The 17,602-nt window shown below is 41.4% G+C and overlaps 1 protein-coding gene across 1 annotated transcript in view; it reads left to right on the plus strand.

Annotated features, from left to right (window-relative positions):
* The window catches only part of NDUFA9 (NADH:ubiquinone oxidoreductase subunit A9), a gene marked incomplete at its 5' end in the record, with an annotated part of 40,894 nt that extends 36,423 nt beyond the window's left edge, over positions 1–4,471 (plus strand). The window contains 1 exon segment of the mRNA NM_001134130.1: positions 1,303–4,471. Coding sequence (NP_001127602.1) covers positions 1,303–1,473 — 171 coding nt within the window. The 3' untranslated portion in view covers positions 1,474–4,471.
* Between the last annotated feature and the right edge of the window lie 13,131 nt (positions 4,472–17,602).

Here is a 17,602-nt window from a genome sequence, read left to right on the forward strand (position 1 = left end):
CACTCTTCTAGCTACTTTCCTGTTGTGTCCCTTCACATCCTAACTCCTCCTAACTTCCTCCTAACATCCTGAAGAAACTGTTGACAGTTTCTTCATTCTTTCTTTAACCTACTCCAGTCAGGCATTTATTCCCATTTCTCCCCTAAAATTGCTCTTTTCAAGGTTATCCACAATCTCCTTGCTGCCACATCCAATAGTCAGTTCTCAGACCTCGCATTTGCTTCTAGGGAGGATGCAAAATAAAATAAAAATACTATACCAATACCACATCTACCTTGGAAGACCTGTGGACCATATATTGACAAGAAGCAGCCAAATTGTCCCCTGAATGCTACCTAAAAGCTAAAGTGTAGAGAAGATGAGAAAGTAGCGCTTAGGGAACATGTGGAAGTGGGCAACTCACATACTTTCTTCAGACATTGTTTATGAAAGATCAGGCAGGAGAGCTGGTTGTCAGACACTTCAGTTTATCTTACACTAAAGTGTCTCTTACATTTATACTTGAGAAAGTGTTGATACAGTGGCCTGAGTGGGTTTTGGATTTGGTTTGCAGACTGGCTTACAGCCCTCTGGTAAAAGAATTGCAGACTTTCAGGTGGGTAGGATGAAGGATTGCTGCTGCTCTAGGTGCAAATGGATTCTATTTATGCGGTTTTGAATAATAATCTGGGATCTTTGCAAACTTTACAGTTCATTATGTTTCCCTATAAACAAGATGGGTTTGGTTTTCTAGCTCTGCAGTGAGCATTAGTCAACTAGGTTCAGTATAGCTGGAGCAAAAAAAGTTAGTTTTTTTTTTTTTTAATGGGCAAGGAACAAATGTTGTGTTATCTCTGAAATTCAAAGTTAAAACTGAGTCGGAACGCCCGTGCTCAGAAAACAGGGGCGTGAGAGGACTGAGGAATGGACCAGCTCTGCTTAAGCCCTGATTTTATTCCTAAACCCTCCTTTTCAGCCTCCCCTGGCAAGTGTGATGACTTGTGCTTCCCTGCCCTAGATTTATTTCTGTTGAAATCTGTATATAGAATGGCTCATGTAGTGCCAACATCCTGTGCTCGCGGCTACCACTGGGGACCTCGATCTGATACTTGGTGATCTCGCCCTTTTTTTGTCTTAAGCCCTCTTTGTGTGTTCTACTTTTATAGTGATTTGCATGAATCGAAAATTGCCACATATTCTTTGAAAGCAATTAAGTCTCAATAATAGGACTCATGCCAGCTTGAATGTTTAAATGCTTGCTAGGATAGCACTTTCTTCTCAGCCAGTTTTCAGCATTGTCTGCGGTCCTTTGTTTATCCAAAGATGCACATCACAGACATGAAATTGCCTCACCTGCCCGGCTTAGAAGACCTTGGTATTCAGGCAACACCACTGGAACTCAAGGCCATTGAGGTGCTGCGGCGTCATCGCACTTACCGCTGGCTGTCTGCTGAAATTGAGGATGTGAAGCCCGCCAAGACTGTCAACATTTAGTGCCTCCTGAGCAGCTCTTGGTTTTGGCGTCTTTTGGGTCAGCCCATGTGGTTTGAGCACCCAGCCAGGCGGTCTCTTTAGAGGATCCTGTACACAGTTCCACTATTAAAACATTTGAGGTTGAATTCTGCAGTATTTTCTTCCTTGATTTACAAAATGAGAAATGTAGTCACTTAGAACTTGAGCATAATTTTTGTTAAACATACATATTTAATAATGATATATATACTATTTATTCTCTGAAATGCCAGAGAGTTTGAATTTTCCTATGACAAACCACTTCTAGCATACGTTCTAGAAGACAAGGACCCTTTTTAATGTCAAAGTATTGTAAAGACCCCAAGTGATATGTGATTATTTTTTAATTTCCATTAAATGAGAGAGCATACAGTATCCCCTAACCCGAATGTGTTTATACTGAAGGTGTTTTTAAAATTTATTTTAATAATGTCCATATACCTTTTAAAAATAGTAGTACATAATAGAAAAACATTGTCCATAGATTCTCAAACCCCTTGCAGTAATTCCACAGTCTTCTTGGATCTGAGCTATCTGAGGCCAGCCCGATGCCCTTAGTACCACATCTGGATTATTTCAGACACATAGGTGGAGATAGATTCTCTTCCCATGCAAAGGAGATGCTTCAGCTTCTATGCCAGTAGTGCCAGCACTTAGGAATTAGGACCTTCTAATGAAGTTCTTAAAATTGCAGCCAAGATCCAGATGAACAATTGGTTTAGTGTTGGCAAATCCCCCCAGTGCCGTATGATTTAAAACTCCCACAATTTGTGGTGAAGCCAACATACCACTATCGTAGATGACCCAGGGTTGGTCATTGTGTTTCACTGGACTTCAGCCTCCTTATCTATGTTTGGGACAGGGATGTCAGTAAAAACGCTGTTTGATTAGGGAATGCCCATCTCCTTATAGAGAGAGAGGTATATCAGTGTTGAAGGTAGGTTCTCCACCTGCCCTTTCTGCCTGCATCAGAATCTTTTTATCCCAAAACGGTCAACAGTGAGCTACTCCAAGTGTGGTCCATAGATCACCAACATTGGGATCATCTTGGGGCTTGTTAGAAATGCAGAACCCGGGCTGGGCACAGTGGCTCACACCTGTAATCCCAACGCTTTTGAGTTGCTGTGGTGGGACGGTCGCTTGAGGCCAGGAGTTTGAGACCAGCCTAGGCAATATGGCAAGACCTTGTCTCTACAGAAAAATTTCAAAAAGTTAGTAGGGCATGGTGGCACGCACCTGTAGTCTCAGTTATTCGGGAGGCTAAGGTATGAGGATTGCTTGAGCCTGGGAGTTCAAGGTTACAGTGAGCTATGATAGTGCCACTGCACTTCAGCTTGGACTGAAGATCCTGTCTCAGAAAAAAAAAAAAAAAAGGCAGAATCCTAGGTTTTGTCCTGTCCCAGGCCTGTTGAATCAGAATCTGCATTTTAGCAAGGTCTCCAGGAGATTTGTATGCACATTAGAGTATGATAAGCACTGTCATACAGAAGAGCTGTATCAGAGTTCGGTGATTCCTGTTATTAATCCAGGTTGCTGACCCCCACCCCAGACCTACTGAACCAGAGTCTCAGGAAGGAGGGCCCAGGAATTTTAGTTTTATTAAACATTCTAGTTTATTCTCCTGTACACTAATATGTCAGAATCAGCGTACTAGGGAAAGGAACACAAACCCAACTTCACGTTTTTTCTTCAGATACTGCCTGTTATTTCGGATGACACCCCTGCTGGCCATAAGCCAGCCAGTAGGCACAGAGATGGGTGGATTTAATTTGAAAAGGAACTATAATTCTATAATGCACAGTGTCCTCTCTTAGAATATCTGCACTTTCTTTCCTTTTTTTGATTCTTAAAAAAAAAAACGTATTGATACATAATAGATGTAAATATTGTCAGGGTATATGTGGTAATTTGATATATTCATATAATCAGTGTAATTGGGATATCCATCACCTTAAATATTTATGCTAGTAACATTTGAATTACTCTCTTCTAGCTATTTTGAAATGTACAGTAGATTAGTATTAACTCTAGTTACCCTACTGATCTATTGAACACCAGGTCTTACTTCGTCTGTCTTAACTGTAATTATCTTCATTTTCTAGCAATGCTATTTCTCATCTCTAACTTGTATCATCTCAGGATGCCGTATACTTCTAAAGCTATAATTCAACCAGGATAGTTTTCCCTTCTTATCACACCCAGTGCCCCCTTTTGTAACAAATAGTTGGTAATGCACCTTTCATTATCCAGATATGGAAGTCATAGTTACTCTAACCTGTCTATATATGTAATCAAGATATAATTAATGCCTTATGTAAACAAGAAGTGAAAGGAAAGTAATACACAGTAAGATGTATATAGAGCACACCAACACTGAAGACATGATGAGGTAGTCCGTTGCTTGCATCCATGTGGGCAATCACCATGGATGCAATAACAAATGCAGAATGGTCTGATGCAGGGGTAGGTTGTAGTCTCCATTTAAATGCCATCAGCAGCATTGCTATTATGTCAACTTCTGAAATAGTGAATGACTTCTAGTAAAGTTCAGAACAAAATAGAATCGAATCGTCTCCAAATTCACATGGTACTTGCATTAATTGGTACATATATGTATATAATACATATAATTGGTACATATATTAAACCCATACCAAAGACCTTTTATATCTGTAAAACAGATTCTAAGTTCAGATGACTATAAGTAGGTTTTCGAAAGTCTTGTGATGTGTGTTTCAATTCTTCATTTTCATGTTCTGACACCATGGTATGCCTATTCCTGGTGTGCCTATTCCTCTACATGTCCATAGTGCTCTTCAATCATTGTTTACCACAAAGAAGTGATAAATACTTGAGGTGATGAGTATGCTAATTATACTGACTTGATTACTATACAGCGTATGCATGTATTGAAACATCACATTGTATCCCATAAATGTACGATTATTGTGTGTCAGAAATAAAACTTAAAAATGCTAAATTCTTAAATATTGCATTCTTTAAATACCAATATGCAGAGATTATTTCCAAATTTAGCACAAAATATTAATAAGGGTTTGAATCTCTGCATTATCTATACTTAATTTTAAGTCTTTCAGAGCTTGAAGACCTTTACTAACTGGATTAGTTCATATCTCCTATTATAACAAAATACCTTAGACTGGGTAATTTGAAAATAGTAGAAATATATTTCTCACAGTTTTGGAGGCTGGGAAGTTCAAGATCAAGGCACCAGCAGATTTGGTGTCTGGTGAGAGCTGCTCTTTCTGCTCCACAGACCGTTCCTTCTGTCTGTGTCTTCACATGGTGGACATGGGTAGAAGGGCAAAAAGGAACAAGGGCACTTTCTTCAACCTCTTTTATAAGAACACTAGTCCCATGTATGAAAACAGAGCTCTCATGACTGAATCACCTCCTAAAGGCCCTCCTCCACCCCCACCAACACTATTGCACTGGGGACTAAATTCAACATTGATTTTGGAGTGACACAAACATTGAAGCCATAGCACTGACTAAGGAAACAATTTTACCATCCTAAGCTAGTGGTTATCACCCTCTCAGTGTATGGAGATTGCATATGACCAGGAACTGGGAGCTGGGCATAAGATCTAGGACACTCATATCCAGGGTGATTCTTTTCATCAGGAGGGATGGGCTGAATCTCCATTTATAGGGGCTGTCCCCATAGAGACTTCAAGCCACACCCTTCTCGGGATTCAGGTTGCACATTACCTGATTCTCACAGTTGATTTGAGCCTGCAAGACTGGAAACCCATCCCATTATCATGTTTTCTTCCTCATTTACCTACATTTATCGTGAAACCTTTGTGATTCAGCAAATCTGTTTACCTTCTGATTCTACTTTAAATTCCGTTGATGTTCTTCCTTGGCTCTCCTGTGTATTTCCCGCAGCTTTGCTAGGCCTTCAGATCATCTCACATTCTTCATCCTAATGATAAAAATAAGTTCTATGGGCTGGGCGCGGTGGCTCTTGCCTGTAATCCCAGCACTTTGGGAGGCCGAAGAGGGTGGATCATGATGTTAGGAGTTCAAGACCAGCCTGGCCAATATGGTGAAACCTCGTCTCTACTAAAAAATACAAAAAATTAGCCAGGCATGGTGGGGCCCACCTGTATGTAGTCCCAGCCCAGGAGGGAGACTGAGGTGGAAGAATCACTGGAACCCGGAAGGCAGAGGTTGCAGTGAGCTGAGATCACACCACTGCACTCCAGCCTGGGAGACAGAGTGAGACTCCATCTAAAATAAATAATAATAATAATAATAATAATAATAATAAAGGTATATGATGGAAGCATATATAGGAATATATGCAAAGATCTCTGAGAAGACAAAGAAAGGTCTCTGGAAAGATTAGCAAAAACTCCATAGAAAGTGGATTTTTAAAGCTGCATCTTGATGTTAACCTGCTGAAATGTGTGTGTTGGACCGGGGTGAGGGGGAAGCAGTCATTCATGCTGTGGAAGAGAACAGCATGAGCAGTTGCAGTGGGGCATGAGTGAGTGGGTGGTTATGAGTGGGAGGCAGAGTTGATGAGTTGGGAGGGGCACAAGCGAGTTTAACCTTTACCTTGGAGGTGATGCAGAGCAGTTGAGTTCCATACAGATTTGGCTTCGAATATGAGTTCCACTACTTCTTAGTTGTGAGATTGGACAAGTCACTTGACCTCTCTTTGTCAGCTTCAGTTTTCTTGTTTATAAAATGGGGGTGATAGTAATAACTACATGATGGGATTGTGATGATGAATTAAGTGAGATCATGCATGTAAAATGCTGAGCCCTGCACATAATAAGAACTAAGTAAATGTGAGCCGTTATCATTTAAGTAGGGAATATCATGCCCATCTGAGTCCATACATTTGTTTCCTGACTTAATAAAATAGCTGCCGTTCGTGAGAGGGAGGGATTCCTATTTCCTAAATGCTGGAAACAGGGACTTATAGAAGGTAAATTGCCCCATTAGTAAGTAGCTGAATTGGTTTTCCAACCTGGATCTATTTGGCTACAAAACTGATGCCTTGTTCCAGAAAGGATTTAAGGGTGCTCAGGAGGAAGACATTCCCAGAGTTACACTCTAGAAGGTCATGGAGTGAATGGGAGGTGTAGTGGAATGGAGGGTATATTTGAAGAAACCCTTCCTGTGAAGGAAAATCCAAGAGAGAATGAAGTAAGGAGAGACTTCAACTTGAAAAGATTCTTGTGAGAGAAGGATAGGGGCTATTTACAATAGAGAAGAGACTAGAAGAAAGTCTGAACTCACCTCCCTGGAAGCAGAGGGTGGTGGGGTTTTCGAGGGCTGAGTGAGAGTGTAGAAGTACTGGGAACAAGAAGCCATCTGGATCCTGTAAGGGCCAGGATGAGAGGGGGTCATGGGTCATCTGTGTTTGCTGATTGGCTTTATCCAAAGGAAGAGTAAACATCTCATCCTTATGACAGGAAGTAGTCCTGCAGCTTGGAGCAAGGTGCCCACCAAAGTTAGGCACATCCCACAGAAAGTGAGAGAAAGGGGTGCTATCTCCTTCTGAGGTTACGTTTCAGAGAATGGTTCCCCTGGGTCCTTGAGAAAGACATTCCTGGGTTGTAAAACTGGCAAGAGGCTGAGGGAAGATGTATGTCTCAAAGGGGAACAGAAATAATTTATAATTTTAAGTTTTCTAATGCTCTAAGGGAAGTCAGGGGCGTAATATTAGTGATGTGGTTTAGATGTCCCCACCCAAATCTCACGTTGAAATGTAATCTCCAGTGTTAGAGTTGCGGCCTAGTGGGAGACGACTGGATCATGGGGTAGATTTCTCATGAATGATTTAGTACCATTCTCTTGGTACAATCCTCAAGATAGTGAGTTCTTGCAAGATCTGGTCATTTAAAAGTGTGAGGCAACTCTCCCCACCCCTTGCTCCTTCTCCTGCCATGTGAGATGCTTGCTCCCCTTTCACCTACTGCCATGACTGGAAGCTTCCTGAATCCTCCCCAGAAGCAGATGCCTATGTGACGCTTCCTGTACAGCCTGCAGAACCATGAGCCAATTAAACCTCTTTTCTTTAGACATTACCTAGACTCAGATATTTCTTTATAGCAATACAAGAATGGCCTAATCGAGTTAGGAAGAAGCCTGTCTGCAGTGCAGTCAGGCTGAGGGGAGCATGAAGGCCATCTTGATGGGGGAAATCTTTTAGTACCCTAATGCGAGCAGATGATATGATGTTGGCAGAGAGGGAGGGTATAACTTGTGGTGCCTGGCCCTAGAGGGAATGGAAGGGCCAGAATCCAGAGCATAGGTGGGATTGTGTGGGCTGACAAGTAATAGTATATGATAGCATAGTATATGATAGCATGTGTGTGAGTCCATTTTGTATTGCCATAAAGGAATACCTGAAGCTGGGTAATTAATAAAGAAAAGGGGTTTATTTGGCTCACTGTTCTGTAGGCTGTACAAACATGTCACTAACATCTGCTTGGCATGAGCCACCACGCCCGGCCAGAATTTTATTTTTAGTGACTAGGCTTTCCTTTAAAATCTCTGTTCTAGGCCGGGTGCAGTGGCTCGCGCCTGTAATCCCAGCACTTTGGGAGGCTGAGGTGTGAGGATCACTTGAACCCAGGAGTTTGAGACCAGCCTGGGCAACATAGTGAAACCCCATCTCTTTAAAAAAATAAAGCACTTGAAGCAGGACTTTTTATCTGTCATAATCACTGCTATGTCCGCAGCACCTAAAACAGTGCCAGGCATCTGTTGAATAAATGAATGAATGAGATGGGAAGTCTTTCTTTACACTTAGATGAAGACTCCATCGGACCCCAAATTGTTCTGGTCTTGTTCAGGTAATAATTTTAATTCTATAATGAAATCTCAAGTTATAATAGGCTCAATTTGATAATTAGGATGCCCAGTGTTGTGTAATGATTAAAGCCTTAAATTTCCTCTCTGCCCCACAGCTGGGGTCCAAGAAGACCATGTGGCTGGCTACTTTTCTGTATTTTCATTTATCTCCACCCCTAGTTTACCAGCAGTGGTTATCCTCTCTCCAAGACTGGGCCAGGGGTGAGAAGGGCAGTCTTAGCAGGCAAGGGTCTTTGCTGACAGATGTCTGGGCCTTCTTGACAGCAGGTGTTTAAAGCTAAATCTGGTTCTACTTTCAGGAAAGTGATGGTTTGAGATGGTAACTGAAGTTGTAGAAGTAGATGTTGAGGATAAAGTATCATATTAATAAAACATTGCCCATTAACACCTTAGCGCAAATTAAAACTAGCTATACCTCACTGATAAGGACCTGAATGGCCAAATAATGATGAATGATTTATGGATGTAGGGGGGAATTGGGTGGAAGCAGTAGTAAGAAATTTGAATTAAGGAATCGTAAGGGAATTGAGATTATCTCGTCTCACCTCGACATTTTATAACTGAATAAACTGAATAAAAAACAAGAGAAGTGACAGCTTTATAGCATCTGATTGGGGAAAAACACATCTTTTCTGGGGCTAGACAGTCCATAAATAGGACATGGAAATGGAAGTGTAGGGGGAGATCCCATTGTGCGTCAGAGGAAAACTATGCATTGTTTGGAATCTAGACTCTGGATGAAGACCCGTCTTTCCTGGCTATTTGATTTTGATTCTGTGGGAGCTATCTTGCAACTCTGTAAGCTGTAGGTAACTGATAGCAGAGCAAAATAATTCTTGTCTATAGACGTGTACATTGTGTCTTAGCGTAGATTCACCCGACCTCCTTCCCCAGTTTTGCTTCTATTAGCACATTTATTTCAGTAATTTTGATCTTTGGATTCTCCTTGGACATTCCTCACTGAAAAATGAAATAAAATTTTTGGCATGTGCTCTTCTTTAGCATCTGTTTGACAGCTGCAATTTTTACCTTCATTTCAAAATTATCCTTTAATCAAAGGGACGGTGGTAAACTAGGCAGCCGGAGCTGCCCACTCCAGGTGGTTGTTACCAGGGGAGGGCACTGGCCAGTGTTGCCAGATCTCCAGTTTTTCAAGGGAAGCTGAAAAATCTCATTTTTGTCAATATGTGAAACTTCTTTATGTTTCAATATTGGCAACCAATTGAAAAAAAAAAAAGTGCCTAAGAAAACTCACCTGTGGTGGGATCTGTTCCATTGGCCACCTTGTTGGGTCAGGGAAACAGGGCATCTGGATCTAAGAAGTGCTGTATGCTGACCTGAAGTGGACCAAGTACTCCTCATGTATTTTCTCATTCTCACCACAGCCTTGTGAGGTAGATATTGTCATGCCATTTTACAGGACAGCCACACATATGCCAAGTGTCAGAGAGTAAATGGCAACAGCAGGACCAGACCCAGATTTACTGTCCAGTACAGTTTTGCTGGGAGCAGTGAGAGGTGGAGGAGGCATCTAAAGGGCTTGCTTTACAATTTTGCCTGGAGCCAGTCCACATCCGAGCCATGTGAGGTCACAAGAAATGTGAGTTGGGAGATCCTTTAACGGAGTGGGATGGGTGGATTTACAAAGAAGCTTCCATAACCCGCCACGTTCTCCAAGTAACCTTGGGTGTGAGCTCCGTTTGGCTTTTTTTTTCGAAGCAGGTTTTTAAAGGCAAAAAGGGGAACAAGGAGTGAGCTGATACAAAGTTGTTTGTCAGGAATTCTCATTGGTTTATAGAAATAACATTGATTAGTGATTGACTATGCATTGTTGAATTACAGGGTATGAGCTACTTGTGTTAGTCAGTCTAGAGTCCATACAGCAGGCAGCTTCAAGAGGTGATTACTTAGCTCAAGGTGGGTGAGTGGGACATGACTGCTGTCTCATTTCAAGGGCTCTCTGAGCCAGGTAATTTAGAGGAGGCTCACATTCCTCAGATAAAAGTTTCTTTTCTTTCTCATCCAAATGACTTTTGTCAGTGATTACTAGGTTTTGAAGCCTAATACTTAGATTCTTTCTCTAGGAGAGTCTGAATCTAATGGTTGTAAACCAATATAAAAACAAAACCATGAGGCCGGGCATGGTGACTCATGCCTGTAATCCCAGCACTTTGGGAGGCCAAGGTGGGCGGATCACCTGAGGTCAGGAGTTTGAGACCAGCCTGACCCACACGGAGAAACCCCATCTCTACTAAAAATACAAAATTAGCCGGGCTTGGTGGCGCATGCCTATAATCCCAGCTACTTGGGAAGGCTGAGGCAGGAGAATCACTTGAACCTGGGAGGTGGAGGTTGGGTTGAGCCGAGATTGCGCCATTGCACTCCAGCCTGGGCAACAGGATCAAAACACTGTCTCAAAAAAAAAACAAAAAAACAAAAAACACCACGAATAAATTATTAGGAAAGCAGGTGGAATCAGAGGGTGGACAAAAAACAGAGCTTCCACACTCTTGAGCTTCCTTAATATGTTTCATGACATGAAGCATTCCTTCCTTTATCTAAAAAATTGTTGACCTCCTGCCAAATATATCCTTACAGGTAAGGAGAAGTTGGTAGATTTACCTACAGGTGCATAGCTGCTATGTGGCAAAACATCAAAGTCCAGAGCTCTAAACCAGTATGTCTTGTAGTGCTCATAATTGTATGCTCTGAAATAAAACAAAAAGGAAGACTATATTACATGCTAATCACTGACAAAACAAATCTTTCTGCGATGCCGGTTCAATTGCCTTCTTTGATTATTGCAGAATTTTCTATTTGATTCACTTTGGTGAACTCTCATGACATTTTAGATGTTGTGTTAGGTGTTGGGGATTCCAAGCTAATTAAGAAATTGACACTACTCCAAAGAAGACCTCCTAATTGGTCTCTTTATCTTGATTTGTACTCATTCTGCGTCTCGTCATTGTCTGAATTTTCTCCTTAACATAAGAGCTCGAATTCTTATTTCCTTATTTAAAAATGCTAAATGATTCTCTCATAATAAAGTAAAAACTCCTGAGCAGGGCCAGAGTTGGAATGAGGATCAGAAAGGGAATTTAGTTCAATAGGGATAATGATGTTCATTTTAGACATGTGGACATGTGATTCTGGGGGATCAGACAGGAGGGGTTTCAAAGTTCACAGCTGGCATAGTGGCGAAAGTTAGTTCTGAAGGTACAGATGTGGAGACCATCAATGCTGAGTCCAAGGGGAAAGAAGAGCCCTTGAAACGGGATACAAGTAGAGATACGCTGAGGATGTTGGAGAATAATCTAGAAACTCTCAGGGCTCCAGGGTCTTGGCATGGCCACCTCAAATCCTTTCTGCATGAGGCCACTTGGTTCCTTTGCTTTTGAAGAAAATGGCAAAATTAATACAAATGCTCCCCTGACTTACAATGGGGTTATGTCCCAGTAAATCCATCAGAAATGGAAAATATTGTAATTTGAGAATGCACTTAATATACTTAGCCTACGGAACATAATTGCTTGGCCTAGTCTACCTTAAACGTGCTCAGAACACTTACATTAGCCTACTGTTGGGCAAAATTATCAGCACGAAGCCTGTTTTATGATAAAGTGTTAAACATCTCGTGTAATTCATTGACTACTGTACTGAAAGTGAACACCAGAATGGTTGTATGGGTACTCAAACTACAGCTTCTACTGAATGCATATTGCTTTTGCACCACTGTAAAGTGTGAACAATTGTGAGTCAAACCATAGAGTAAGTTCAGGACCATCGGTACTGCATCAAGTTCCCCAGGACCTGAACACAAGTGGTATAAATTATTCCCACTCCTGGATAAAAATTTGTTCCAGCAAAGCAGGTAAATTAGCATGATATAAACCTTCAAATTACATTTGCCCAGTTTGGAGATGATGATCCAGCATGGTGTGACAAACAGTGTTTTCTCATCAACACCATAAGTAATTCTGCAAAGGACATGCTGTACACTTTGCCCAGATTTGTGATTATTTCCTCAAGAAATGGAATTACTGGGCTAAAGGGAGTTAACATCTTTAAGGTTCTAGTTAACCACTGAGAAACTGGCCTCAAGAAATATTGGATAATGTATATAGCTGTCAATTGCAGCCCATCATTGCTACTGCTAAATATATTCCTTTAAATTTTTTTCTATTTAATAGGGTGTAAAGGACATTTTATTTTTTATTCAATATGCCTTACTTTGATCATGAATGATTAACTTTCTTATGTTTATTGGTCATTATACTTCTTATAAAGATTATTTGCATATTTTCTTGTTGAGATGATCATCTTTAACTGGCATGTGACATTTTACATAGCAAAACTATTAATCCTATGACATATTGAACATGGAAAAATTTAGACTGCTTTCACACCACAACAATCAACACATAAGACCTCTGTGATTAAATTTGTGTGTGTGTGTGTGTGTGTGTGTGTGTGTGTGTGTGTGTGTGTGTCGGGGTTGGGGACATTCTGCAGTGGACACCAGCTGGGTGTCCTTCAATTTAATTCTGACAGTATCCACCTGAGATAGCGTAAGATCCCACAGATTGAGGACTCAGTCCCATAAGACTGCCCCCCACTTCCAATGTCTATCCCAAGCCCTAAGTTTTTCTATCGGTGCTTCTGACCGATTGGCTACAAATCGGGTATCCCACGACCTTCTCCCTGAGTTCGTTTAATTTACTAGAGCAGCTCAAAGAACTCAGGGAAACACTTTTACCAGTTTATTATAAAAGAAACTACAAAGGACACAGATGGAGATGCATAGGGTAAGGTATGGGGGAAGAGATGCGCAGTGTCCATGCTCTCTCTGGATGTGCTGCCCTCCAGGAACCTCCACATGTTCAGCAATCCAATATGAAAAGAAAATAAAATCTCAGGCTGGGCGCAGTGACTCACGCCTGTAATCCCGGCACTTTGGGAGGCCGAGGCGGGTGGATCACGAGGTCATGAGATCGAGATCATCCTGGCTAACACGGTGAAACTCCGTCTCTACCAAAAATACAAAAAAATTAGCCGGGCGTGGTGGCAGGCACCTGTAGTCCTAGCTACTCGGGAGGCTGAGGCAGGAGAACGGCGTGAATTTGGGAGGCGGAGCTTGCAGTGAGCCAAGATCGCGCCACTGCACTCCAGCCTGGGCAACAGAGCGAGACTCCATCTCAAAAGAAAACAAAAAAAAGAAAAGAAAATCTCAGGACCCCAATTCACTATGCAAAAAGGAAAAAAATAAGCTAAAACCTGATCGTGCAAAAACTGTCTTTCCTTTTGTTCCTAAGCAGATAGCTACAGATAAAATGTTAAATATCTCCACAGGTAGCTACTCTGTGTTCACCTTAAGTGCCGATTTACTGAATGTGAGACAAATACATAATTGACTATTCCCCTACCTGTTCCGTTTCTCTTACAACATGTGGATTCAGTAATGTGACCATACCTTCCCTCTTTCCTCTTCAGCCTGCCTTTCTCCTTTAAATATTGAAGGCATCAAAATCATCTTTGGAAAAAGGCATGGACCACAGATTATTCCTGTGGATTTGTGTTCCTTTTTTCTGGGCATCTCCTTACCTTTGGCAAAATAAACTTCTAAATGGATTGAGACCTGTGTCAGATACATTTTGGTTTACACCAGAAAACTCTCTGAACCATGTGTTTTTGCATTTTTATAGAGACTTCATTACATAGGCATGGTTGATTAAGTCACTGACCGTTAGTTATCAATTTAACCTTAAACCCCTTTTCCTTCTTCGGCGATCAGGGGATGGGGCTAAAACTCTAACCCTCTAATCCTACTTGGTGTTTTCAGTGACCAGCCCCCAGCCTGAAGCCACCCAGGGGCTGCCAACCCTCAGTCAACTCATGAGCACACAGAAAGACATCACTTTGGGCCAGGTGCAGTGGCTCATGCCTGCAATCCCAGCACTTTAGGAGGCCGAGGTAGGCAGATTGCTTGAGCTCAGGAGTTCAAGACCATCTTGGGCAACATAGCAAAACTCCTTCTCTACTAAAAATTGCCCGGGCATGCTGGTGTGCGCCTGTAGTCCCAGCTACTTGGGAGGCTAAGAGGGAGGAGGTTGCAGTGAGCCGAGATCATGCCACTGCACTCCAACCTGGGTGACAGAGCCAGACCTTGTCTCAAAAACAAACAAACAAACAAACAAAAACATCGCTTTGAAGATTCTGAGGATTTTAGAAGTTATAGGCAAGGAAATAAATCCAAAGACCAAATATTAATATATATTTTACAATATCACACTTTTGTTACACTTTGTTTCTAGGTGATTACTTGATTTTTAATATATAGAAGTTTACATTTTTATCTATTGAAATGTATTAAAGATGTATCTATTAAAGATTTTCATTTGTGGATTCTTCCAGTATTCTTCTCTTTTCCAATATCAAGTTAATACTTACTCATATTTTCTTATTTTTTTAATGTTTAACTCTAAAACATCTGAATTTTATTTCAGGACAGAGTAGATAGTGAATCTGTGACTTTCTGTCCTTTTTCTGTTGCTTACCAAGTAACCTTTTCTGTAGTCAATAATGTGTGATACCATCTATGTCATAGGAGAAAGGTTAAATGCATGAATTCTGGAACCAGCCTGCCTGATTTTAAATCCTAACTTCAACAACTGCTGGCTTGGTGATCTTGGGCAAGTTTTTTTAACCCCTCTGTGCCTCAGTCTGCTCATCTGTAAAATGGTTTTAATAGTGTCTACTCACACGATGGTTGTGAGAACTGAATGAAATAATGTATCTAGAGCACTTTGAAGCATGCCTGAAACATGATTAAATGCCGCATATGTGTTGGCTATTATTATGTACCTAATTTTGTCACTATTTGGGTCTGGTTTGGAGCTCTACTGTTTCACTGATTATTTTGTGTCAAGTTGAATTCTATTTTAATTATTGTAGCTTTATAGTATTTTTAATGTCCAGTGTTGTACACCTAAAATCTACCTTGGTACTTGATGGATCAAGATCTTGGATGAAATGAGAAGTCATAGAATTGAGCTCAGAAAGGAAGAACACATTTTCTCCAAGAAAACATTTTGGAGAATCAACAGTTCACTGTATTGTTTCATTTATTTATTAATTCTTTTATTCAGCATTTATTAAGACACTGCTATGTGTTGAACTCTATGTTAGGTTATGCAAAGCAGAGATGAAGGAGATACTTTATCTTTACGGAGCAAAAGTCTAGTGGGGAAGACGTGTACATTAACAGATAAATTAAAACAGCTCTGTGGAGCTTTTACAGAGATACAAGCCACATGGGAATGCAGGGAGCACTTCACTGGCTGAATAGGGAGTTAGAAAAAGCATCACAGGGAAGCTGACGTGTAAGCTGGATCTCACAGGATAGGAGTTTGGCACACCGTGAAACGAGAGAAAAGGGGAAGGACATTCTAGGCAGGGGGAACAAAAACACAGCACTATGAAGAAACTTGTCTGGTCAAGTAGCAGGGGTCAGGCATGTACACGTACAGCATGTTAAGAGGCTTGGACCTCATCCAGCTGGAAGTAGGAGCCACTAAAGGGCTTGAAGCAAAACAGTGATAGCAGATTTGTGTTTTGGAAAGATCTCTCTGATTATACCATGTAAAGGGAGTCAGAAGGGGGCAGAGCTGGAGGCGGGAGACCGGCTGGGTCTGGGGAAGTCATTCAAGCAAGACATGATGATAGCTCAGAAAAGTGGATAGAAAGACGTGGATCCGTTTGAGGGATATTTAGAAAGTTGAATGTGTGCTTCTGGTGATAAAGTGGATGTGGAAGATGAAGAATCATGGATGCTTCCAAAGTTCTTGGCTTGGGAACCTTGCTAGCTGGTGGTACCATTGACCAAGGCGTGGAACACTGGAAAAGAAGCAGATATACAAAGGGAAGAAGATAAAATCAAAACTTTGAGGGTGCCTGTGGAACATGGAAATATTCAAAAAGCAAAAAGGTATTTGACTAATAAGGCTTTGAAAAAGGCAAACCTAATTAGTGACCAAAGAATGCAAATTTAAATGACAATAAGGGATTTTTTCCCATGTAGTATATTAGTTAATAAACATTTCAAATGTTAGAAAGTATTGATTTAATCTTTCTTTCTTTCCTTTTTCTTTCTTTCTTTCTTTCTTTCTTTCTTTCTTTCTTTCTTTCTTTCTTTCTCTCTCTCTCTTTCTTTCTCTCTCTTTCTTTCTTTCTTTTTTCTTCTTTCTTTCCTTCCTTCCTTCCTTTTTATTTTATTTTTGTTTTAGCAGTCTAACACTTTCTTCAGCTGAAATCTTCCTTTTCTGGTAGCTCATGTATGAAACAGATAAGAGCAGGATACTCTGGTAGATGCAGGAAGCGGTGCAGAGCATAGAAGCCTTAGTGCTCTGCTGACTCCTTGTTCTCCTTCTGACCCTTACATCATCTCCACTGCATCTGTATGGAGTCCTTAGAGCTTCTCAGAGCATGATGGGTAAAACCACTGGCTTAGAGCACTAGGGATAAAAAGCCAAGCTCCTTGGAAAGGTAGAACTAGTCTTAGTTACTGGCAGCAGAGTTTCCTAATGGCAAACTGCCCAGGAAAGGGAAGGATGTCCAGAAAGGCTTCATCTGCAGCTGTGTTGGGGTGGGAGAAGGAACACTGGGAAGGAGGGTCAGGCTCTTTCCCAGGATCCGCCTCAGCCCTGAAGCACAGAACCTTTAGTAGAGCCACTCCACCAGTTTGGAGGGTCATGCCATCACTTGTCTGAATAAATCAGCTACATTCACAATCAAGCCAAGATACCAACTATGTACATATATACACACGCCTAACAAATATGCATGATGGGCTGTTTCTTACTTTGGCTATCGTCCTGAGAAGGTGTGAGAAAATATATATGTTAAAGCCTCAGAGGGATGGATGGGAGTCTATTCCCAGAGAGATAGAAGTATGACAAAACCTCAAAATAAGTTTTTGAACACATTTCTCTCCCTGCCTCCCAAATGAGCTCATTGTGGCAACATTAGGAATGTCTAACAGAAGTCACAGCAATAGCAACAGCTGCCGCAGAAGCATCCACAGCCCAGGCTGCCTCCAGCCCTTCACAGAAATAGCAATCTTCACTCACTCCACCACCACCGCCGCCGCCGCCACCACCACCACCACACATGCACGGAGCCCCCTGTTATCTGTGGATGCTGCTCTCACAATTCCTCTTCCTGCGCTGATGATGTACACCATCCCAGCATTGGATGA

This window comes from Pongo abelii, chromosome 10 (assembly GCF_028885655.2).
Source record: "Pongo abelii isolate AG06213 chromosome 10, NHGRI_mPonAbe1-v2.0_pri, whole genome shotgun sequence".
Taxonomy (NCBI): Eukaryota; Metazoa; Chordata; class Mammalia; order Primates; family Hominidae; genus Pongo; species Pongo abelii.